Source organism: Nomascus leucogenys, chromosome 20, assembly GCF_006542625.1.
Source record: "Nomascus leucogenys isolate Asia chromosome 20, Asia_NLE_v1, whole genome shotgun sequence".
NCBI classification, from domain to species: Eukaryota; Metazoa; Chordata; class Mammalia; order Primates; family Hylobatidae; genus Nomascus; species Nomascus leucogenys.
Genome location: NC_044400.1, coordinates 25,693,885 through 25,720,165, shown reverse-complemented (window position 1 = coordinate 25,720,165; position 26,281 = coordinate 25,693,885). Strand labels below are relative to the sequence as shown.

At 35.4% G+C, this 26,281-nt stretch overlaps 1 protein-coding gene across 4 annotated transcripts in view; it reads right to left on the bottom strand.

The window, feature by feature from the left end:
* The window catches only part of PTPN4 (protein tyrosine phosphatase non-receptor type 4), a 226,098-nt gene that overhangs the window by 20,312 nt on the left and 179,505 nt on the right, over positions 1-26,281 (bottom strand). For all 4 annotated transcript variants that reach the window (XM_003277173.4, XM_030801359.1, XM_030801360.1 and 1 more), the window contains 9 exons: positions 19,921-20,080; positions 18,750-18,833; positions 18,600-18,656; positions 13,047-13,203; positions 9,847-10,013; positions 8,265-8,355; positions 8,121-8,182; positions 4,192-4,338; positions 2,371-2,499 (listed from right to left, as the gene is read on the bottom strand). In XM_003277173.4, the coding sequence (XP_003277221.1) occupies positions 2,371-2,499; positions 4,192-4,338; positions 8,121-8,182; positions 8,265-8,355; positions 9,847-10,013; positions 13,047-13,203; positions 18,600-18,656; positions 18,750-18,833; positions 19,921-20,080 (1,054 nt within the window). The remainder of the gene's footprint in view (positions 1-2,370; positions 2,500-4,191; positions 4,339-8,120; positions 8,183-8,264; positions 8,356-9,846; positions 10,014-13,046; positions 13,204-18,599; positions 18,657-18,749; positions 18,834-19,920; positions 20,081-26,281) is intronic.

The following is a 26,281-nucleotide window of genomic DNA, read 5'->3' as shown; positions in this document are numbered from 1 at the left end:
ACCTCCTGATGATTTTATCCACCTTATCCCAACGAATCAACGATCTTAATTTCCCAGCCCCTTGCTCTCCATCATCCCCTTAAAAACCCCATCCCAGATCTCATCTCCTTGGGGAGATGATTTGAGGGTCTCCTCCCATCTCCTAGCTCGGTACCCTAAGATTATTAAGCTCTTTATCTGCTGCATCCCTGCTGCCTCAGTGTATTCGTCTGTTATTGCACAGCAGGAATATGAACGTGTTGGTACTATGACATTATCTTTAAAATATATTCATGTCATTGGAATTTTAGAAGGAAAGCAAAACCAACTACTCCTCTTCTCCATCAAAAGTTATGTATAAACTCATTAGAATGCAAAATTTCAACAAAAAGGAAAGAAAACTATTTTATAGAAATCGTTGTATCCATTTAAGTATGGCTAATTACATTACTACGCTTTTTATAACTCAATTTCTATGTGTAAAGTATTTGAAAGATTATAATCAAGTACATAGGTAGAAACAAATTAAGACCCAGAGAAATGCTTAAAGAAAACTAATGAATTCTTGGTGAGCAATAATGGTAAAGTAAAAAACATTTTTTGTGAACAAAGCTGACCTAATCCTCACACAATGCAGATGAAATTATGGAAATCAGAAAAATAAAATCTCAAGATAAATGTATATTAAAAATTGGAGTTAATAAAAACACAAAGTCAAATCAGTGGGGTTAATTCTTTTTGGAGAGCCAAGGTTGGTATAATGGAGACAGTAAGAGTATTGGGTTTAGATACATCTTGGTTCAAATCTTGACTCTGCCAGTTACAGCATTCAATGTTTCAGAAAATAATTTCCTTCAACTGAAAAATGAAATAACATCTATACTTTAAAGGATCAGTCTTATGCTAAAAAGACTCCATGAGAGGACCTGTAAATCACCCAATCAGCTACTTGGCACCATATACTCAATAAATGGTTGCTATAGTCATTCAATACTATAATTATAACTATGGTTATTGCCATTTACACTAAAGAGAGGTTCCTGAAAAGTAAAAGCAAAAGGTATTCAAGACTTGAGGTAGTATCTGCTATCATTAATCCATCCATGTATGTATTTATTTATGGGAGCAAACTTATTTTCCCAATTATGTTTGGCTCAAACTTTAGAAACTAACTCATGTCTTAGTTCTAATGTACTCGGGGTGTGTAAAGAAAAGCCACTATGGTAAATAAAACTGCCATGGATAATCTACAGGTGGAGTATAATAGAGACTATGCTAAAGATAGACATTATTTTATATAAACATACGTAGCCTATCTTTCATTATCTATTTGAGAAAATGAAGAAATATCATATTGGCTTGACCTGTTACATTAGACCATGAGCTACACAGTATATGTCCCCAAACCCTAAATTCATTCTGATGGACTCTAGCCCATAAAATTTTGAAATTTTAAAATTCTTGTAATTTTAGCTTTATTCAATGCCAGATTCCTTTTCTATAAATTAGCACAACTTCTGGCTTCTTCCCTTTTAGTAAGGCTCTGTCTCTCTGGTTTCCTTTAATCATGCTCTTGGGGTTGGAGGGGAGTTCTCATTTCCAAAGGCTTGACCATTGATGGGATAGTCCTGGGCACTCATAGCTTAGGCTATTTGCTCTTCTCTAGCAGTTACTTCCTTCTTTTAGTCCCTTTCAAAACCACAGGTGGTGGCAGGGGGATAGCTAGCTGCATGCAGAGAAAGTAGAGTGCACTGCCTTAGCAGCCTGACAGAACTGGCAGCAAGATGCTCTCTACATACATCTTCCAACTGGGATACTGAGCCATCATTTATTAATCAGTTTCATTTGAAGCCAAGGGGACTGACTCCGGCAGAATTAAGAGCTGGCAATTAGAAATCTACACCCCATCTGCTGTCAGAAGGTCCTGGTTGCAACCTTTTCCTTCTTAATATGTAGGGGACTGTGAAGTTGCTCTCCTCTGCTCTTTTAAAAAAGGAAAATAATTTAATAGCTTTCAATTGTTTTTTCCATTTCCACAGACACACCCAAATACTGTACTGATACTACTTGGAGTAAAAGTTTTTTTTATAATGAAACATATCTAAATAGCTGTTCTGAATAGGCAAAGTAGTAACAGTAGTATTATTTACCAGACTGCTTTTTCACTGACCATTCATATTTAGTCATAGAAACTAAAGAAAAACATTAATTTTATAATAGAATAGGATAATACTCTTAATAGAATTCCAAAATACCCCATTAAAGCAGATATAAATTCAATAACTTTTATAGTATTTCCTAGTAATCAATACTCAAACTAAAAACATTTTCAGCTTTCAGTCTTTACCTTGAACACAGCAGTTCTAATGAACAGATATCCTGCCTTCTTACCTCTTGGTTAAATAGTGTCATCTTCCTGAAGATATAGGCAGTGTTTCCTTCTTCAGAGTGGCAGGTAACTTGGTAGCATCCATAAGATGAACTGCCTGTGGGTTCTGGCCAATATTGGTGACATTTAACCTGATATTGATATAAATAAATAATAAATAAAATTTTATTTATTTATTACATATGGATTCATGTTCTCCAATTTTTAAAAATGTTTTAATTTTTAATAAATTTCAAACATAGAAAAGTTGTAAGAAAAATTTAATACATTTCATCTAGATCTGCTGACTAGTGTTTTTTTTTTTTTTTTTGAGATGGAGTTTTGCTCTCGTTGCCCAGGCTAGAGTGCAATAGCACGATCTTGGCTCATGCAACCTCTGCCTCCTGGGTTCAAGCGATTCTCCTGCCTCAGCCTCCCAAGTAGCTGGGATTACAGGCATGCGCCACCAAGCCTGGCTAATTTTGTATTTTTAGTAGAGACGGGGTTTCACCATATTGGTCAGGCTGGTCTCGAACTCCTGACCTCAGGTGATCCACCTGCCTCCGTCTCCCAAAGTGCTGGGATTACAGGTGTGAGCCACTGCGCCCAGCCAACATTTTTCCTTTGTCACTTTTTTCCCTTTTTAATAGTAAGTAATCTGACTATATTTTGAGACAGCAAAAATCCTCATTAAATCTTAAGATTTTTTAAAACAGCTGTAATGACAAGCAATTCATATACCATACCGTTCACTCGTTTAATGTATACAATCGTTTTCAGTATATTCACAGAACTGTGCAATATCACCACAATCACTTTTAGAACATTCCCATTACACCCAAAATAAACCCTATACCAATTAGTAGTCATTGTTCATTCTTCCTCATCTGTTCCCCCATCCTTACCCCAGAGCTAGACCACCAGTGATCTACTTCATGTCCCTACAGAGTTGCCTATCCTGGACATTTCATATGAATGCAATCATACAATATGTGGTCTTTTTGACCTCTTTCACTATGCTAAGTGTTTTCCAGGTTTACCCATGTTGTAGTATGTGTCACTACTTCGTTCCTTTTTATTGCCAAATAATATCCAACCATAAGACTATACCACATTTTATTTGTATATTTGAGTTGTTTCTACATTTTGGCCATTATAAATAATGCTGTTATGAATGCTCATGTACAAATTTTTGTGTGGACAGATCTTTCCAACTCTTTTGGACTTAGGAATGAAAGTACTAAGTTATACCAACTCAACGTTTAACTTTTTGAGGAACTACAAGACTGTTTTCCAAAATGGATGGATGATTTTACAAACCCACCATAGGAGGGTTCTGTTTTTTCCATATCATCCCTAGAACTTGTTTTTATATGTCCTTTTTATTTTAGCCATCCTCTTGGATATAAAGTCTCATTAAGGTTTTGATCTGTACCTCCCTGATAATGATGTTGAGCACCTTTTCTTGTGTTTCTTAGCCATTTGTATATCTTCTTTGGAGAACTGTCTATTCAGATCCATTGCCCATTTTTTAAATTGCATTATTTATTTTACTGTAGAGTTGTAAAGAGTTCTGTATATACGTTAGACACAAGCCCCTTAACAAATGTATATTAATCCCTTTAAATAATAACAATGACAGTAATGGCTAACACTTATGCCACATTTATTTACGTGTTAGTCACAGTTTTATGTACTTAACCATGATGATTTAAAACAAGAAACCACAAGAAAAGAAGATTAAAGGTTACAAAGGCTTAAATAAACATGAATATTTTGACTACATATGTGCAGTATAATTTGAAAAAAGTCCAAGTAATGTGTAAGATTCAACTATGACTTACTCTGCCACGTTCAACTTGTGTGGTCAACATTACAACCATAGAGGAGCCTTGTTCCCAAGTCATCTGCCAAAAATCTGTACAAGTGTGTGGTAATGGCCCTTGACAAGCAATGTACTGATTTATAATGCTAGAAGAAGGAATTTCCATCTAAAAAGAAAAGGGCATGAAAATAAAATGTTTTGCATTACTTTTTACAGTAACCAGGAATATGAAAATCATCCACTAACTGTTATAGTGAATACAACTAATCTCAATAAACTGCCGTCAGTAAAACAAATCTTTATTAACAATTTCTTATTTTATCTGTAGAAGAAATTTCATGGCAATGTTCAACAGTTATATGTATTTACCTTTTAATTAGTGGAAATAAGAATTTAAATATTTTCCAAATATTTTCCTGGGCTCAAGCAATCCTCCTGCTTTGGCCTCCCAAAGTGCTGAGATTACAGGTGTGAGCCACACCCGGCCTATTAGGATTTTTAAAAGCAGCTTAACACAGAATTTTGTTTCAGAGGCAGAGACTTGGTAAAGAAATAAAAAATACTTATCTGTAAATAGTTTATTGGTAAAATTCGTGAGGAACAAAAATTCTGCCATTGGTTTTAGCTTGAATTTTTACATATAAAATAACTTCAGAGGATATCAGAATAATATTTTAAATTCATAATTTTCAGAAAGAGGTAAGATAGTATTTGGGAAAGTTGAGTCATCAGTCATTATCCTACTACATTTTGAGATTAAATTTTTTTTAAAAAGGTGATATATGCACATGACAATTCAAAGAATAACAGAGAGTGAATAAAGAAAGTCTCTTCTCCCATTTCAGCTTCTAGTTTGCACCCAGGAAGGTAATCTTTTTCTCTGTTTGTTATATAGCCTTCTCAGGGATATTCTATATACAACATACAAACATACATGCAACTTCCCACTTTTCTGTAAAACTGTTGTTTAAAAATGGTAGTATACTATATATATAATGTTGTTCTGCTTATTTCTCCTTTTTACTTCATCTTCAAGATCATGTTTAATTAGTAAATAAAATTTCATTCTTTTAAATGGCTCTACTGTATAAATATACAAGAAAATATTTAATGAAGATTTAAGGCCCTCATGTTTTTTACTTTTGTAAACTTGCCCCAACCTGTGCTCATTTGACAGCAAAATCTGACCTGAACTGACCTAAGACTATTTGCACTCTTTATTAGTCTTACTTAGGAAGAATATCTATAGTTTGCTGTTAACTATTCAGATATATTGATTATACAGCACTTGTCCCATAGTCTGCCAGCGATGCTACTTATTATAGTATATGGTATATGTACTAAATACCCTTTCAAAATTCCAAAAATTTGGAATCCCAAAGCATATTTTTCTACACCCTCCCACTCACTGCCCCTTTATGTGGAGAATGAGGTCTTCCTATGTTGCCTAGGCAGGTCTCAAACTCCCGGGCTGAAGCTATCCTCCAGCCTATGCCTCTCTTTAGTGCTGGGATTACAGGCATGCGCTACCGCGCCTGGCCCCATAGTATATTTAACCTAAGGTTTCACATAAAGGATGTGGACCTACATGCAGTATTATCAAACTTTTGCTCTTTCAATCTCATAGGCGAAATAGTAATTCCTTGAAGTTTTCATTTGCACTTTTCTTTTTGTAAACTGCATGTATTTTTCATTTAACTCTGATATTATTTTTCTAAGTGTTAAAATAGTATTGTGGTTTTGCTACCAAAAAAAAAAAAAGGTCTTATCAGAGATATATTCTTAAGTAGCTAATCCTCCATCAAGGATTCTCTATTTGCAAATTTGACTACTTGCTCAAATTTATTCATAACCCTCAAAACAGTTGCAGGGATTTCTTGGTCATCTAGTAGGCATACTAAGAGCAGTGAAAAATTTGAGTCATCTGAAGACATGCACATTTCCAGGTGAGATCAAACAAACCAACTCTGACATTTTGTTTTAGCTCTCATACTGTAAACAAGTGGCCTTTTTGCATTCTATGTAGTGCCTTACTTTTCACCTTTTGGGTTTTTTTTTACTGGTGATTTTGCTGTTTAAAAATGGCCCCCAAGTGTAGTTTTAAAGTACTGACTAGTGTTTCTAAGTGCAAGAAGGATGTGATATACCTCATGGAGAAAATATGTGTGTTAGATAAGCTTCCTTGAGGCATGAGTTATAGTGCTGTTGACTATGATTAAATGTTAATGAATCTGCAATATATATTAAATAAAGTGTCTTTAAACAGAAACAACATTATGTATTGATCAGCTAAAGAAAATGTTGTGACTTTTGGCCTGCGGGAACCTAACCCTGTATTTTCCCTAGAAGCAATGATTAAATAGTCTCTAATTTAGCATGTACAAAGACTTTCTAGAGCATGACAACATCGAATGGTGAGAATTAACTCAACTTACATATACAGTGATATATTTGGGCTTAAAAATAATTTGGAGGTTAGTATTTAGCTGAAATAAGATTGGTCACTAGTTGATAGCTCTTGAAACTGGGTAAGAGGTACGGGGGGGACTCTCTTATACTATTCTCTCTACTTTTGTATAGATTTAAAAATGACTATTAAAAATGTCATTTGCATAATTTCCTTTTCTATGAATTGTCTTTGCATGTCCTTCATCCATTATTTTCATTGAACCTTTTTTTTTTTTTTTTAGACAGGGTCTTGTTCTGTCACCCAGTGACAGTCATGTGATCATGGCTCACTGCAGCCTCAACCTCTCAGGCTCAAGCAATTCTCCCACCTCAGTCTCCTGAGTAGCTGGGACAACAGGCATGCACCACCATGACTGCTAATTTTTATATTTTTATATTTTTATTTTTATTCGAGAAATGGGGTCTCAATATGTTGCCCAGGCTTACTTTTCTTATTCATTTATGAAGCTCTTTGTATATTAAATAAGCCTTTTCTAGTATTTAAAAAATTGCATTTGTCATTTGATTTTAGTCGTTTTTAAGCATACCAAAAATAACAAATTTTACCTTGTCAAATTAATCTCTTTAAGCTTAGACATGTATCTAAGCTTAAAAAACCTCCCCCTGAGATTTTAAACAATTTTCACATATTTCCTTCAAGTAATTTCATAATTCCACTTTAAAAATTACATTTTGATATATTTGAAATATATGTTGGCATCAAGAGTGAGTAGAGGTGAAGTATTTATAGATGAACGATATGATATAAAGATCTGCTTCAAAATAACCTGGTAAAGGTGAAACCAAGTTTGTCATGAGTTGACAAGTGCTGAAACTGAATGATGTGTACATGAAGGTTGATTTTACTGTTTGCTTTAATTTTGTACATTTGAAATTTTCTAATTACAGAGTTAAGAAAAAAATAGTAATTTTTTTTTTCCAGGTAAGAAAAAAAAATGCCTCTTTACAATGACATATTCTAGACTAGTGGTCCCCAGCCTTTTTGGCACCAGGGACTGCTTTCTTGGAAGACAATTTTTCCATGGAGTGGGGTTGGGAGGGTGGGAGGTGGGGATGGTTACAGGATGAAACTCTTCCACCACAGATCATCAGGCATTAGATTTTCATAATGAGTATGCAACCTAGACGATTACTGGTCCATGGCCCAGGGTTTGGGGGCTCCTGTTCTAGCCAGTTGACCCAACCACCCATTCACTGGACAGTCTGTTTTATCTCCAATGATTTAAAAGGCCACCTCTACCATAAACAAAATTCTAGTATCTAAGTCTATTTATGAACTGGACTATTCCATTCCACTGCTCTACCTGTATATTAATACACAAGTACCAAAATATTTTCTTTAATATTACTTCGATAATATTTTTCATAGCTAAAAGTTTTAATATTCTATCCAGGTTAGGATTTTAACAAAAAGAACCTCAAAGTTCATAGTGGCTCCTATTTTTCCAAATGGCAAAAGCACAATAAAAATAAACTTACATTTATATAGTTCGCATTGATGTAGTCTTCATTACCTTTTAAAATGACCCGTGTGGCATCATCTAAAAAAAATTTAAAAGAAATAATGTTTTACTAAAGTTATGTTTAAAAGATGAAATTTAACAGAGATAATAAGATACTTACAAGGCGAAATATCTCTGTATCTATTTTTGGAAATATTCTGAGGTAATTTGGCACAGGACATTGTCATTCCAGGTTTTTTCCGATACAGTTGCTGAAAAAAAAAAAAAAAAAGGGACAATTCCAAAAAAAACCCATAAACAATTTCTCTTTTGTTTACCAGACTTGTTTCTATACTAACAGGAAACAGGGTTTTTGCCTTTGAATAGGTCATCTATACAATGATATACCATAGTCTAGTAGAGTACTGAACCACATTTGCAAAGCTGAATTCTTCAGTTTCTAACATAAATTATGTGTCATATTTTGAAAAGTGGTAAAACTAGTGAAACGAATTCTGCTTACAGCAGGAGCACCTGAAATTGTGAGTAGCAAATCTGCAGAAAACATTTAACTTTCATTTAGTTTGGAGGTGTTTACAGTATATGAACTAAGAACTTTTGAACAAAAACAGACATATCCTAAATGTTTTATAGTTAAACACTTACCTATAACATATATGGCAGAACAACAAATATTAATGATGGTCATTTCTAAAAACACATTAAAAACTATCCAGGGAGCCTAGCATGGCTGTGCATGCCTGTAATCCCAGCTACTTGAGAGGCTGAGGCCAGAGGATTGTTTGGACGTAGGAATTTGAGATCAGCCTAGGCAATATAGTGAGAGGCTGCTTCTCAAAAAAAAAAAAAAAAAAAAAAAAATTCAGGTTTACTAATTTAAGCAAATTAGGTTGATACAGTCTGAATAAAACATTTCAAAATCCACTGGGTGATCGTGGGTCAAAGTGCATATTATAAGCACTGAAGAAGCATTCTAGTTCATTGGATATAATGATCTGTCTGAAAGTTTTGGTTTTTCCAGTTTTCCAGATTGCACTGATGACAAATAAACAAAGATTAAATATGACAAGGTATAAACTTCAAAAATAAAAGTTATTTTCCTTTAGCTCAGGATTTTATTTATTTTTTTTTTTTTTGAGATGGAGTCTTGCTCTGTCGCCCAGGCTAGAGTGCAGTGGCGCGACCTCACTGCAAGCTCTGACTCCCAGGTTCATGCCATTCTCCTGCCTCAGCCTCCCGAGTAGCTGGGACTACAGGCACCCACCACCATGCCCGGCTAATTTTTTGTATTTTTAGTAGAGACGGGGTTTCACCATGTTGGCCAGGATTGTCTTGATCTCCCGACTTGTGATCAGCCTGCCTCAGCCTCCCAACGTGCTGGGATTACAGGTGTGAGCCACCACACCTGGCCAAGCTCAGGATTTTAAAGAATATAATAGGCTATCTTCATCTGCCACCTTTCAAAAAAAGAGCTATTTAACTACGGAAAAAAATTTAGTTTGATGACATATGTATAAAATTTCCTTATCCCTCTTTTTAAAACACATTCTATTAATATAACCATAGCTAGCTTTTGGGAGCAATTTTTAAAACTTGGCATTTTAGAACTCTTTATGTCAAACACTTCTCAGAATATCATTTTAGTTTAGAAATTATAATGCATAGATTAGGCACTTAAGAAACTATGAAACTAGTTAGAAAATATCAGCAAAATGCTTTTAATATATAATGATATTACTTACATCAAACTGTGTCAGGACTGTTCCAGTGATAAGCCCCTCAGCTAGCTGGATCATTGACTCCCGCAGGGAATGGTCATCCTGATGCACACTATCTAGTGGAGCTTTCTCAGGAATATACTGGAAATCTGGCTCATTTTCTAGCTTTTCTTCCACTACGTCATATACAGCTAAAAAAAAAACAAACAAAAAAAAACCCCAAAACATGTGGAAATCTTAATGAATTCACATGATAAGAATTTACCAGATACACTGTATAATGTTTTGTTCAAAAAATAATTCATTTGTGAAGAATTACACCAGATCTGAGTCTGGTGTCACTATGGGGGGACAGAAAGTAGTTGTGGAGTTGAGGGGCTTTGCTGTACCTTTGGAGGGAAGAAGTGTTCTTGGCTACATTGCTGAAAATGTCTGTAACTTGAAGAGACAATAAGAAAGAGAAGAGCTGCTGAGAAGCAGCTGTGAATACGCTCGCTCTTAATTTTTAGGGGACCTAGGGCAAGAGTACAAATAGAGACCTAAATACCATATGTTTAACTATGAGAAGTTACAAAAAACTTGAACACAGTGCTAAACAAAATATGCCTCATCCTCTTTCTGTGATGTATCTACAAAACAACCTGGGAGGCCACACTTCAAATGAGAATTCTAGGCCAGAATTCATGGTCATGGTAATGTGAGGAGATTCAGACCCTATATCCTAGGCCTGTATTCCACCATTACTCACTCTTAGTCCCGTTTTTTAACATAGGGGCTTATAAACATACATGTGAAGATCCCAGCCCACATGCAACATATATCTATACCTCTCCCTCCACAAACTGTAGCCCTCTTAGCCATCTTCTGGGCTAGGATACACATACCATGTGAACCCACCTTGAGAGAATGGATGTGTGGAAAATATCCATGAAGATCTAGAGAGGCTCAGGGTTATCTGGACCCAGAACTGAGGTTTGAAAAAAAGTGGTATAGAAAGGGAAGGGAGATTATAGCTTGGAATGTCCTTTTGGTCCTATAAAATTATGACTCCACTGGGAGAAGAAAGAGAGTCAAAGCAAGGCCTTCTAAAACATGGAGCCAAGGTAGGGGTCTCTCTACCCTTGCCTAAGAGATCTGGTTCCTCCTTGAATATCTATACATTTTTTTAGAAAAATAAATTTCTGAAATGAAAATGAAAAGACAAAAAGGTATGACAACATTTTGCCTAAGAAGAAATAAGAACTAAAGGGGAAAAGATCAGAAAAACAAAAATATATTCCTGGCAAACACAGTTTTAAATTTTAATTATATGATACTTTAAGAATGGAAAAGATAGACCCACACTGAAAGCAGATGCAGGTTCTGCTCCGTATTTTGACTATGAAACAATTTAGAAAGATATTTTGCAAGAAGTAGATCCTGGTGGGTTCCTCTCCTACTATAAAGCAAAAGGATGAGATTTGGAATCGTAAAAAGGCTGGGTCTCTGCCATCATATGGATTTTTGTTCATATTCTGCCTCTGTACCGTCATGAATCTGTGAGCAGGTAATTGAATGTCTTGGTGTCAAAGTATCTTCAACTCTAGAATGGGGATAATTCATCTATCTCATTGGATGTCTATGAGGTTTAAATGAAAATATACAAAAGAGCCTAGGTGCACAGAAAGCTTTTAATAACTATTAGCTAATATTATTGAGTTCTTTAGGATCTATTATCAAGAGAAAAGATAATACAATAAATACAGAAAAAAAAATGTTATTCCTGGTTTAAAATTTAAGTAGCTGTATGTGACAGAAAACACCTAATGACTCACCTAAGTATCAGGTCTAAATGAACAAGTTCCTTGAAAAGTCAAAATAGAATGTTCTGTTGAAGTCCTTTTAATCTTCCTAGAAAGCCAATTCTAGACCATGAATGGAAAAGAACACAAAGTGGAGAAGATAAAATGAAAACGCCTATTTGTGAACAAGAGTTACAAAGAGGATTTTTTATTTTTTGTTTATAAAAAAGAAATATCCTTGCAATATTTTGCAGGGTTGGGTGTGGTGGTGACAAGTAGAATTCTAATGATATTTCACTTTCCTATGGTACATATTCAAGTGGTAATATGGCATTAACAATAATTATTCTGTGGCTAAAATAATGATTAATAGTAAATTGTATAGAACAAAACCAGAATAATATGTCTAATCCTGGGATATTAGACATATAAAACTTTTTTCTTAGAGCAGACTGATAAAGTGTTGAGGGAACTCTAAACAATGCCATACGAACATGGGCTGAAGACTCTAGGACTGTTAAACTAGAGAAAGGGAGGTGAGTTTCTGGTAAAATTAGCTATTGTCAAAAAACTGAAAGAAAGGGGGTTAAACTTATAATGCATAGCACGGAGTGACAGAATTAGGAGCAGGACTGAAGAAAGATGGACTTTTAGCTCAATTTATAGTTTGAGCTATCCAAAGATGGAATGACCTGTTTCAGGGGCCACAAAGTGCTCTATCTATATTGGTAGAATGGTCGTGAGGTTGTTGTGGAGGAAATTCATACAATTAGCCAAAGAGCTAGAGCTTATGGCGTTCAAGGTTTCTCCAAACCTGGAATTCTATGACTATGAATTAACAAGTCAGCTGTCCAGATTAGCAGATGACATGATTTGGCAAGTAGACATCATATACTGAAAACAAAGGCAGTTATTTTAAAAACACTTTAACTACAGCTTGTTATGGCATTTTCTAAAAGTGGAACAGAGTTCAAATTTACTCATTCATTCAACTAGTATTTATTGAGTACTAGTACTACAACTGCTACAATTTAGGGGAAATGGGAGGCCATTTTAGCTATGGTAGTCAGGAGAGAAAGCCCTTCTGAAGATGATATCTGAGCAGAGACCTGAATGAAGTATAGGTATAAGTCATAACAAAATCAAAAAGAGTATGTCAGCACAGGGAACAGCAAGGATAAAAACCCTAAGTCGATTAGATTGGAAGATCTGAGGAACTGCAAGAAAGCTAGTGTAGAATAGAGGAAAGTAAGCAAGGCTGAGTGGGAGCAAGGGGTGGGGGGCAAAGAACTTGAATTCTGCTCCACGTGTCAATGAAAGCCACTGGGCTTTGAGCAGGAAACTTAGGTGACTTATGTTTTATGTCAGAAATCTGGCTGCTGTGTTCAGTAATGAACAGTAATAAATTATTATAAATTATCTGGTACTACATAGAGTACTCACCATTAGGTCGAACTAGAAGCATGAGCTCCCCAGAATGTCTCTCACAACTAGCTTTAATAAACAGCACAACCTGATCATGAGTGTGTTCTGTAATGTCCCGACCATTGATCACTACAACTTGGTCCCCTTCATTCAGTCTAGGGACACAGAGGTCAGCCTGTAATATAATATAGATAAGGTTTCAGATTGGCATGCAACTTTCTGAAAGTAGAGCACAGGAATTTAATAGACCCAATAGCCGGAGAACTAAACTACATATAGAAAAGCATCTTTCATTTATTCATCTATTTAAAAAATGTAGAAATCTAGCTTTGCCAGAGAGAGTATTTTTGTTCCTTCTTCATTCAACAATTTCTTTCCTGATGACATATTATGTGCCTAGACATACAAATAAGACTGATGATTTCCAGATACATACACACAAATAGCTTTAGCTTACACTGTCTAGATACATACAAACTTCAGTTACCATGATTTAATTAAATAACACCAGTCCCCCAACAATACGATTCAAACTTTAGTTACCACAGTGAATTTACCATGAATAACTGCAAAAAGTACAAACTTTGCTGCTAGCTTCAATACAAAAATCACTACATAAATAATAGGCACACATCATAATCAGTGGCCAGTCACATCAGTTCTTCCAAAGTCTGATGGTCATCTGTTGTTAGTTCAAGTGCAGACAGGAAAGCATGTAGTTGGGCTGCCTCCTACTCTCACAGTGATAAACCCGTATTAAAATGAATAACCTAAATCTAAAGAGGAAATTGATCACAAAAGATGAAAGTGCAGCAAAGTGAATAACGCTGGAGGTGAAGTTTGAATTGACCATAAATAGAGTCAGAGAAGCAATAGATGACCATGGGAATGTTCACACTGTTGTTGGAGAGACTCTAGATATGCAGCCAAAGGAACTTTTGGAGATAAAAGTTCAGAGGACACAGTATTGAAAGCGTGCCAAGTAGACAGTATTATGACAAGTTGCCAAGGCAAGATGAAGCTCATTTGGTATTCTAAGCTGTACCACGGGGAGGAGGCAAGCACTGTTTAAACTACTCATGATGAGTTTTCACAAGAAAATAAAACATTTAAATTCTCAGTGTTTCTAATGTTTTGAATTACAAGATACAAAATCCTATATTAGCTTTACTATTTTTTTCATTTCCTTTTACCTTTATAAGAGACAGTAAAGGAAATTCTTAATGTTTTGACAATAAATTTAAAGGTCATGGGAACAACCATAATTTTTCCCATTAATCATCAAGATCCTGCACGATTTTATCTTGCATGGTCATTTTTATAGTCTTGCACTATAGTGCAAAGTGAGAAGACAAACAGCAATTAAGGTAAAAGAGACAAAAGAAACAGAAACATGGACATGTTCTGGGAACATAGCAATGAAAACATACGAGAGTGAAGTTTGAGGAATGATAGGCCAGGTTGAGAAGGAAATGATGGGGTTGGATCTTACAAAAAAGGGAACTGCTTGTGGTAAAAGCATGAAGAAATAAAAGCACAACTACTGAAATTCTTTATCAACACAAAGTCAATAAAATCCAATAAGGCACTGTCATTAGTGGAAAAAACACTGGTCTAGAAGTTACTGTGCTGCTTCTGAAATGTGTGATCTTAGACATCTGGAGTTCTGAAAATGAAAAGTTCTGATTATTTCTTAGAGTTGTTGTGAAGATAAAGATGAGATAATTCAATCCAAAGCTTTAAAATCTGGAACGTTCAAATTTAGAGTTATGCTCATTCTCTCAAGTTGCTTTTTTGTCTACTTATGTAGTGAAGTAGATGACAGACATTCATATACTCCCTCTGTGCACTAGCAGTGTGATGCTTTTGTATACCAATTAGTTCCAAGTTTTTGTAAATGTCTTTGAGATACCTGAAGTATAGTGAATTGGGAGCCAACGGTACTGGGGAAAATGTAATAATGGGCTATAGCAGACAGAGCTTTCCCTCACATTATTTTGTGCATAGTGTAGTTGGCAGAAAAAAAGAGGTGGTCTATGTGTTAAAGAGGACAGCTATGAATCTCTTACTGTATCCATTATTACTAAAGGGAACTCTCTTATAGTTAATATGCCTTTTGTCACATATGTTACAATTTTTAATTTCCATTTCATTCTGATCTGACAAGTCTAAATAAACTGTGCGTATATATACACACATACAGAGCAAGACTCTGTCTTGCTCAAATATACATGTTTGAGGGTCTTGCTGTGTGTGTGTGCATGTGTGTGTGTATTTCAGACAGGGTCTTGCTATATATTTGAGACAGGGTCTTGCTCTGTTGCTTAGGCTGGAGTGTAGTGGTGTGATCACAGCTCACTACAGCCTTGATCTCCTGGGCTCAAGCAATCCTCCCACTTCAGCCACTGGAGTAGCTGGCATCACAGGCGTGTGCCACCACATCTGGCCAGTTTTAACATATTTTTTTGTAGAAACAAGGTTTCACTATGTTGCCTAGGGTAGTCTTAAACTCCTGAGCTCAAGCAATCCTCCCACCTTAGCCTCCCAAAGTGCTAAGATTATAGGTATGAGCATTACACCTGGCCAATAAACTGTATGTTAAAATGAGTTCTGTTGGAGCAACAGCTTTTGGCTAAGATTATCAAACAGAAAGAGAATCATAACTTTAATTGGGAGTTATTTTATCCATTTCAGAAGATGTCCAATATAAAAAATGACAATAAAATATTTGAACCCCATAAACATGTACAACTATTATGTATTCATAAAAAAACAGAAACCTTTTCCTTTTCCCCTGATTGCCTAAACTGTGGTTTCCAATTAGAAGGTTGTGGTGATCTCTAAATTAACAAAATAATACAAAAATAATAAATCCCTATTGTTTTGAATTTTTCCCCCAATAGAATGACTATGTTTTAATTTGTTCTAAATTCCAGCCAATATTTATGGAACATAGTTCTACATGGCAGAAGGGAAAAATTACCAACAATATGTACAGATTAAAAAGAGAACTTCAGAGTCTTAGAATTCTGTTTGGAAATGAATATATCTATAGAATATTCTCTGAATCCTTGACTTAACTGAAAACTATCCATATTCATTGCTCAGAAAAATGAGTATTTTTATGCGTGTGAGTCACTGACTATTACAACTGTCATGTAAATAAAGAAATGTGTATTATCTTTTCTAATTATAAGAGCAATATATGCTCATTGTCATGATCCAGACAATTAAAAAAATACAGAATACCTGTAATTCCATTACTCACATTAAACACTGTTAACTTTTTTAGCATGTTTCCAGAATTTTTCTATGTATCTAATATTTTAATAAACTGGTTCAAACATACATGTGAAATTATAACATGTATTTTTCCATAATGCCATCTTATGGATATATTTCCATATTTAGTTACATTATCATCTCAATAGACACAAAGCAACAGATAATTTGTTTCCCCAACTTTAATGATGAACATTTTGATTATTTTTCATTTTAAACTGTTAGAAACCATACTGTAATTAATATCCTTGTATAAGTATTCTTTGTTCCCTAGTCTACATTTGATTATTTTTCCACTTTAAACTGTTATAAACCATACAATTAATATCCTTGTGTAAGTACTCTTTGTTCCCTAGTTGAATTATTTCATTAGGAGAAATTCCTAAATGTGAAATTGTGAGGCCAAAAGATATACAACTGCTTTTTTTTAAGTCTTAAATTTTTGTTTTTAGCAAAGTTATAAATCACACCATTAAAAGATTTGACTAGGTCTATAAGATTGTTAAGAAACTATTTGTGTTCCTCCCTACCACCTCCCCATCTCTAGAGGCAACTTTTTTCAACACTTTAGATATATCTTTCTGTATTTACCTCTGCATCTCTAACATCTCTCTATTGTTATTCTTTTCTGTTTTAGATATTATCTATTAACTTTCTACATGATAGATAATTCATCAATCCTTCATCCCTTCATCTGCAGTCCCAATCATATTCATATTTCCCATCAAATATATATAAAATAAATAATTTTGGATTGTCTCTACCATCTTTGTCCCCATCTTTTAAATACATATTAATAGTATGTCCCCAGGAGTCATTTTATACATAATATCCCCGGTCTTGTCCCCCAGTCACAACGGACTTTTTTCAAATAAGGAAGTATGATCCATGCTGGGTCTATTAAGGGTTTACTTCCCAGGAGTTTATAATTTAGACTGAGAGGTCACTGTGGGCTACTGAGCTGGTAATATACAAACCTGTTAGTTATTAGTAGTCATATCCTACTACATGGATTGAGTATCACAATAGCAGTAGGTAGTTATACAATTTCTATTTAGTGGAGACTTAGGAATCACAATCTGATGTATGTGTGTGTCTGTGTGTGTGTGTGTGGTAGTGGTGTTACAAAACTCTGCTTGAAGCTGCTACTAAGTACACTGTTTTTTCTTAGACTGGAGTGTTTATCTGGAATGGCTTGAGAGGTAGGCTGATTCCATGTACAAATTCATTTGCACTGAGAGGAATCAAACAATCACATAAAAAGAAACAGATGAAAAGCAGAAAAGTCGATGATTTTAAAAGTTTCTTGTAGAGGTATGATTGCATTCATGCTCTTTAGTTTTGTGTGACACCTCAATAGCTATCTGATGTATTTATATTTAAATAAACTACTCTGTGTTTATGCTCATGCCAGGGGTATTCCATGAGTACCCTGCTATTTTCGCAAAAAACAAGGTCCTTAAAAACTAGAACCAAAACCACATAACATGATATCCTTGATGAATCTCAATTGTGATTTTCAAACCAACTTTGAGGTTGCTGCAAAGCACCAAAAAAAACATAGCTGGCCTCCTTCTCTCAGGCTGCTGGTTCATACCTTTCCTAGGACAGAGAGATAGTTAAATGATAAAAGGTGCTTGAAGATCATTTAGGTAAGAAAAAGGAAAGTAAACAGAGTAGACAACATAAATGGGAATTTGAAAGCAATACTTGTTATATAAAACAGTAATAAAGATGATGTACCTACAATTAGTTAAGAATTGTCCTATGATGAACAGAAAGTTCATGATTGTGGAAGCTGAACAACGAGTAATAGGAGATTCATCATAATGGATACATATGTTTTCTCTACTTCTGTTTAGAATGTTCATAATAGTTTTAAAAATTGTCCTTGTAGTATCATTTCCATTTAAAGTAAAATTTTAAGGGAGTGCGTAGGCAAGTATAATGTACTTAAACTACTCTAATAAAAAAAAGCAAGCAAAAGCCCCCACGAAACTATACCTCTGTCTATATTTTGTTTTTTAAGGGGGTTATTTTGATAGAATCTGTTAATGCTTTAGAAGCAATGAAAGTCATAAATAGCTTCTTTATAAAAACAGGGATTTTAAAAACTTATAGAGAACATGGAAAAACTAACTTTCCAGCAACTTAAAGAGATTCAGCCAACATTTGACACTTGATAAATAAAAGAAATGACATTCCTTGTTTTATTTAAACTAGTAAGAATTATAAAATAAGTACATATTCTTGAAAACAGGATTTATCTGAAACATTTAGATAACTCACAGGTGTTCCTGGTGCTACTCGAGACACAATCACAGGCATCTTCTGATCACATCCTCCCTTAAAAAGAGAGGAAGTACAATGTTAGTCAAACATTACCAAAAGAAGAACATCTTAATTCAAAAACTGAGTATAAAATAAATTCCAGATTACCTTTACATTGAATCCAAACCTCCCATTTTCATCAGGTTTCATTCTGATTAGGACAAGATTATCATGTGGAATACCACCATTAGGCTTAAAAAGACAAAATTAAATAGCTTGTAATTTTCTTCACTTAAAATCTATTCTTCAGATATATAGGAAGCATACTTTTTGTATGCTTATATTACGTATAGTTTGTAAAAAATCATAATTCTAATAAAAATTTTAGTTCAGAAGAGTAAATTCTTTGACTAATAACTTGCAGTTAGCCCTACCAGATATATCCTCTCATGCATTCTTGCCAGCATATGCTAGACTATTAAGTGACAGGAGGAACAGGGGCCATGTCTGTCTTTATTAATTGCTCTATCTGTAGAATCTGGCTCATAGCAAGCCAGGTTCATATGTGTGAGTACACAGAGGGTGCTCATAAGTGTTACATGAATTCAAATGATACTTCCTCTGCTTGATGTATGTGATTTTAAAAAACAGCTTTATTGAGATATAATTCACATATCATTCACCTATTTAAAGTGTATATTTCCATAATTTTTACTTTTGTCACAGAGGTGTACAAACATCACTATTATCTAATTTTAGAATATTTTCATCAACTCCAAAAGAAATCTTGTATCCATTAGCAGTCATTCCCCATTTCCCCACCTGCCATCCTCCAAAGCCTAGTCAACCACAAATCTACTTACTGTCTCTTGATAGATCTGACTGTTTTGGATATTTCACATATATGAAATCATACAACACATGGCTATTTGTCCTGGGCTTCTTTCATTCAGTATGTTCTTTATTTTTATTTTTATTATTATTATACTTTAAGTTTTAGGGTACATGTGCACAACATGCAGGTTTGTTCAGTATGTTCTGTGCCTGCTCTTTGAAGGAAAAAATCTGACTAGTTCTTATCACAGATGATCTCTTCTAGGAATCTTCCCTTAACCCCACAGCTTATTTAATTATATACTCTGTGCACTCCATAATCACTTCTAATTATAGAACTTATATTGAGTTACATCATGGCACAATTCATGACCAAAGAATATGATGAAAAAGAGAAGGTACTGTAATACAATTTACAACTAAAAAATGCTACAGTACAAAAGAAATTTCATTTAGGATTTAAAAAATTCAAATAAAAATGAGAATATCTGAAGAAGCGACTTACAGTGGGTTTTTCAGGAGAAGATGGAATATCAAATGTTTCATTAATATGACTTTCTAGATCTTGTTGCGAATGTGAATAATGAATTTGGTTCCAACTGTTTTTCTTTGATTGTTTGGGTGGTAAAGCTGGAGGCTTCCCATCTCCAGGGGTCTCTTGTGATCTAGACAAGAAAACAAATTTGGAAGTTGTTTCATAACTTTTTTAAAAGTTAGGGTCAAGCAACCCACATATTTACAATGTCTGGTAGGAGACAGGCTCTAAATACCATATTTATTTGGAAGTGACACTTTTTAATGAAAATTTTCCTAACTTTGAAGTAATAAATCTAATTTCCTACTTTATCAAATTTATAAACAATTATATAATAAAATATATTTTAAAGGTATTCCTGTGAAGATACCTATTAATCTGTTACAACAAAGTAAACATCTTTCCAAATAAATTTTTTTAAGGTTTTCAGAGGAGTCATGGGTAGTTAGGAATAAGGTAGGCAAGAAAATCCAGAACTGATAATTGGGTAGTTGCATAGATAAAGTGACTATTCCAGTCTAAATAGCTTAAGAGACTGGCCTAATCTATTTAGAAATAAAACACGATTCATGGAAGTAATGAATTCAATGATGCAGTGAGGATTGGAAATCTGAGTAAGAGTGCTGAGATCATCACCAGAGACAAAACTGGTTGAGATATTGTCAGAACATATGATTTAAGGTGAGAAAACAAAATCCAATTAACATTAGAGAGCATAAGCCTCAATTTGTGGCAACAGGAATTGATAAAAAGAGCTAGATATGATAAAGGTAACTTCAGGGCAGAAATTCTAGCTTTTAACAAGCATAAAATGTATAAAAACATTACTTGTGAGCATTCCACAAAGGCCAAAAGTGGAAACTTGTGGTTCAACTTGTGTATTAAGAAGTATGCATCCACAGTTGTGGATTTGGGAGAAGTAAAAGATTAAACAGGTAAGGGGAAAATTGTTCTTGATAAGAACACTGACCACTATTGGCATTATCATCTGATAAAAGAATTACTGTCTTACTGCCTAAGGACAGGTATAAGAGAGATGACAGCTACTGTGTCAAGCCACATGGCTGCTGATGTGGCACTCAAGCACACATTTTACACCTAGTATCTGCTCTTCTGTTGACTGACGGGACACCTAACATCCAAGCTATAAGGTCGGGAGATAGGGAAAATGTATTAGATGATATTATCATTAAAAAAAAAAAAGTTGTTCTTCCCCCCACTGACATTAGGCCTGGCCATGTGACTTTCTTTGGCCAATGACATGTGGATAGAAGTGGAATGTGTAACTTTTGAAAGGAAGCTTTAAGAAACAGTTTATGGGCCGGGCGCAGTGGCTCATGCCTGTAATCCCAGCACTTTGGGAGGCCAGGGTGGGCGGGTCACGAGGTCAGGAGATCGAGACCATCCTGGCTAACACGGTGAAACCCCGTCTCTACTAAAAATACAAAAAAATTAGCCAGGCATGGTGGCAGGTGCCTGTAGTCCCAGCTACTCAGGGGGGCTGAGGCAGGAGAATGGTGTGAATCCGGGAGGTGGAGCTTGCAGTGAGCCGAGATCGCGCCTCTGCACTCCAACCTGAGCGACAGAGCAAGACTCCATCTCAAAAAAAAAAAAAAAAAAAAAAAAAAAAAGAAACAGCTTATGATTTCATTATGCCTCTTTTTTCCCTTGGCCATGAGACTAGCCATGTCCCAAACAGGGAATGCTACCAGTCTGGGACCCAGAATGAAGATAAGATAGAGCACAGCCACAGATGACACATAATGTACATATAATGCAAGAAAGAAAGAACCTTTATTATGTCACTTTAAGTTAGGCTCATTTGTCATCAAGCATAACAAGATAACTGATACAGAGATTTACTGCCAGTGACCCTTGGATACATCTGTTCTCCCTTGTAGAGGAGGTGTAAGCTTATTGAGAGGTTGGCTGCTAGACACCTAGTAAATAAGTGTTGTGAAACTGAAAGTATGATTAGTGCCAAGGAAGTCAGCTGGGATTAATAATGAATGATGTGATTGTATGGTCTTCCAGAGAAGTTTCTCCTAGGAGAGATTAGAGCCTTTCTGAAATTTTATAACATGGCATAAAATATAACTGCAAAAGCAGCAAGTGAACAGTAATGCCCACTTAGCCTAGATGTCTGCATAGAAATACTTCAGGGCACAAATGCTCTAAATTCTGCCAAGTGTACAAAGACTGCATCAGAGCATACATCCCTCTTTTTCAGCGAATGCTTCATTGAGGTCTGCCTTAATGGCCAGGGCTTCCAGGTCCCAAACATGGTAGTTCTTATGTTACTTTCAACTGCCAAGAATACAAGCTTCTAAGGGCCCATACATTCAAGTATTGCTTGTCTAGGGAAACGTTTCCATGGATTGGAATAGAGATATGTAACTCAACCATGGCCTACTACATAGGATTAGAGCACACAGAGATGGACATCCCTTAGCAGAACTTAAGAGATGCAACATTTTTAAAAGGCAGTTGATAGAGTCTCTAAAACTTTACAAACACCAGAAGTAACTGGACTCGACATATATAACAGGTGTCACCCCTTACTTGGACCTAAGTGTAACCACTTAGGCAATATAATTAGAAACTTTTTCTGCTTTTGCATACAGTTGTCATAACCAGGAAACATTTAAAAGCTCAATTTAAAAGCTGAGAAAAAAACATTAAAAACTAAAAGCCTGTGGGAAAGGGTATGAGGTAGAGAACATATGAAAATGGAGTCAGGGCAACCTTCCTTATTCTTGGTCCAGCTATCAGTTTAAATACAGTGCCAAAATATACAGGAGAAACTCAAGCCTGATCAGCAATGGCATATCTAAGTGAGCCAAACCTGGTGGGTATGGGCCTAACAGTGGCAATACTCAGTTACATGAGAGGGACAGCACTGATTCTATGGTACATTTTGCCAAAACTGTTGAATCTACTTCTGGGGTTACAAAAAACACCTCCAGAGGTGGTTTTTATTGTGCAATTCTGATTAGACATTATTGTCCTAAAAGAGCAGTTATAAATTCATGGATTATGGGCCAATTTTGGCCAACATACATTTAGACCATTCATTGTTTTTATAAAAATAATTGAGTTAAACAATTACATTTTTTAAATTGCATACAAATCTAGATTTTCAAGATGAAAAATCCGGAAGCTCCGGAAAGAATGGGCCTGCAGTACCAGTTGTCAAACACTGTATAAAGCCAAGTGGCAGCTGCTGTCTTTAGATGCAGCATGAGCTCTATAATCTATACAAATCTCCATCCCGTGCTACTTGCAAGACTCCAGGTATTTGAGAATAACCTCTTCTAACCTCTTTTTAAACATTCAAAACAAGCAGGTAGATACAGATAGGAAAAGAGCCCAAGTATAAATGCTGGGGTTGGGATTTAAGCCAAATTATAAGGAAAAGGTGAGGAGAATGGAGTATATTAAGATGAAGATGAAAGGACGGTAAAACTTCGGATTTCAGGACAGAGCTACCTGCCTTCTCACTGTCTTATGTAACTTTCTTATTAAAGTAACTTTTCAGAGAGTGGCAGACAGGCTCTCCATATGCCTGACTGCTGCAGAGGGTTAGGTTAGTCTAGGGAGCTCTTCTAATTTAATTACGTACTCTCACAGTAATCCCTGTAACTGTTTCCCTTTTCTATACTTCCAATTTCAATAACCAAACTCTGTACATACATAACCAAACTCTACACACACACACACACACAGACACAAACACACACACACACTGAAGTCTATAAAAGTAATCAAGGATGTCAACACAGACTCCTGAAATTCAAATATTGGGCAAAGGTTATCAATTACATTTTTAAAGACATACTCCAAGAATATTAATTCAATTTACTTTAATGAGTAACTTTCTTCTTCATTTCTGTTGTACAGCTATCATATATATTTATTACTTAAACAGTTATCTAGGAAGATGACTTTCATAGGTAAACCTTGCATTATAATTAGAAATGATACATTAAAAATAATGTCATGATATGTAAGAAACCTGCACATTGTGCACATGTACCCTAAAACCTAAAGTATAATAATAAAAAAAAATAATGTCATGAAACAGTCCAATTCTTAAAAACAATACTATTTCTAAGTGCACACACACAAAAATCTGCCAAGTATAAGAGAATGAAGAGACATGATGCAATTTGGAGAATAACCAGGCAGCATAGTGAAACACAGCCCTGTCAGAAGTTCCAGCTGGTACCCTCAAGGAAGAGACTTTTAATTTTCAAAGAAGGCCAGCATTTACTAACAGGCAATTTAGCCAGGAGTAGGGAAATAGAAACTAAAGAAAGAAGTAGGGATCAGGGTTGTAGCTGGAGACATACAAGTGGAGGGAATCATCTAGTTTTAAGAAAGGGAGCTGGAAAAGATCTGAGTCAGGGAAAGTGAGAAAAAAAATGCAATCCTGAAGGGATTATTTTATTACTTTTAAAAAAGAAAAATGAACAACCCTTGAAAATCATAAATTTTTTTTAAAAAATGGTAAAGGCACAATTGTACATAGAAATCTGTCACAGAAGCATAAAATTTATTCCAATAGACTAGAAAACAAAAACTATATTCTTGTTAGACACTAATACAAATGTGCCAGAAATTATGGCTCTTTTAAAAACTCTTATTTTCCAGCCTGGCCAACATAGCAAGACACCATCTCTACAAAAAAATTAAAAAAAAAAAATTAGCTGGGGATGGTGGTGTACACCTGTAGTCCCAGCTACTCAGGATGCTGAAATGGGAAGATCATTCAAGAACGGTAGTTTGAGGCTGTGGTGAGCGATAATTGTGCCACTATGCCCCAGCCTGGTAGACAGAGAGACCCTGTCTCTTAAAGAAAAAAACAAACCCTTATTTTCTAAGATGTAGATCAAGAGATCATGTCTCATTTAACTATAATCACTACTGTCATTCTAGTCTTCAATTACGCATTTAACCCAACTTGTACTCTACTTATATTACATTAGATACAGATAAAATTCTGATTCAAAATTCAGGCTTCTTAACACTTTGGCTACTTTATTCTGATGATGACAGTGTTTCAAAGTAAACGTCATTCCAGGTTGATTACTAATTAATGCACAAGGCACTTTAAAAAGCTCATGTAAACTATCAGGGAAATGAGTAATATCTAAGAATAGAACTGACAATGTCATGTGATTTTATCAGTAGGAATCTATTCCAAAATAAGCCTCCCAGCGACCTGAGATTCTTGGTTTCAACCAAACTCAAGGTGTCTGCCCTTAGCTCCCAAGTGCAAGTGACAGAGCCTGTAGCCAGAGATGAATGGTAAGTAAGCATACTGCAGCTACAGTGTCCAGGGACCTGTAATTAGTCTTGATGCCACAAATACAGCATCTAATATGTTACATTCTCTAAGTCCCCATGGCTTGATATCTCCTTCTATTCAAACCTTCTTTGATTTTTTTATTTCCTTGTGCTAGAATAGCCTAGTATTTGAAGAGTTCACAATATATTGCTAGACTTGATCAAGAGTGGAATAGGAATTGGGGACAACTGAGTTGTAGATGGAAATCATCAGCACCAGTAGCTGAGAGGGGTGGAGGAAAGGCAAAGCTTTGAAGACCAAGCAAAAGGAACTGAAGAGGTATGGACAAAGCTGTGGGGATTCATTAGATAAGACTAGAATGGAATATTCTAGCAAAGAATGGCTCAGGGAAATGGATTTAACACTTGAGGATGGCCAGGCACGGTGGCTCACACCTGTAATCCTCCCAAACAACTTGCGATGCTGAGGCAGGTGGATCACTTGAGCCCAGGAGTTCAAGACCAGTTTGGGCAACATGATGCAACCCTGTTTCCACAAGAAATACAAAAATTAGCTGGGCATGGTGTCATGCTCCTGCAGTCTCAGCTACTTGGGAGGCTGAGGTAGGAGGATTACTTGAGCCCAGGAGGTCGAGGCTGCAGTGAGCGGTGATTACACCACTGCACTCCAGCTTAGGCAACACAGCAAGACCCTGTCCCTAAATAAACAAACAAACAAAAAGCCACTTGTGGATTATGAAGTCTGCCTAGAATATCTTGTGATAAGGGATTTAAGAATAAACTTGAGAATCTGGAGAATTCCTCACTGTGTTCAACCAGATGCTCATACTTCAAATATCTAGACAAACTGTTGATAATATATTAAAAGTTGTCAGAATATATCCCAAGAGCTTAACTGAAAAAAGCTATATAATTATTATATGCTTATAGCAACCCTTTGAGGTAGATATTATTATCACCCTGTTTTTTAACAGTGAGGAAACAGGCTTACGGAGATAAAATAACTCACCAAAGGTCATCT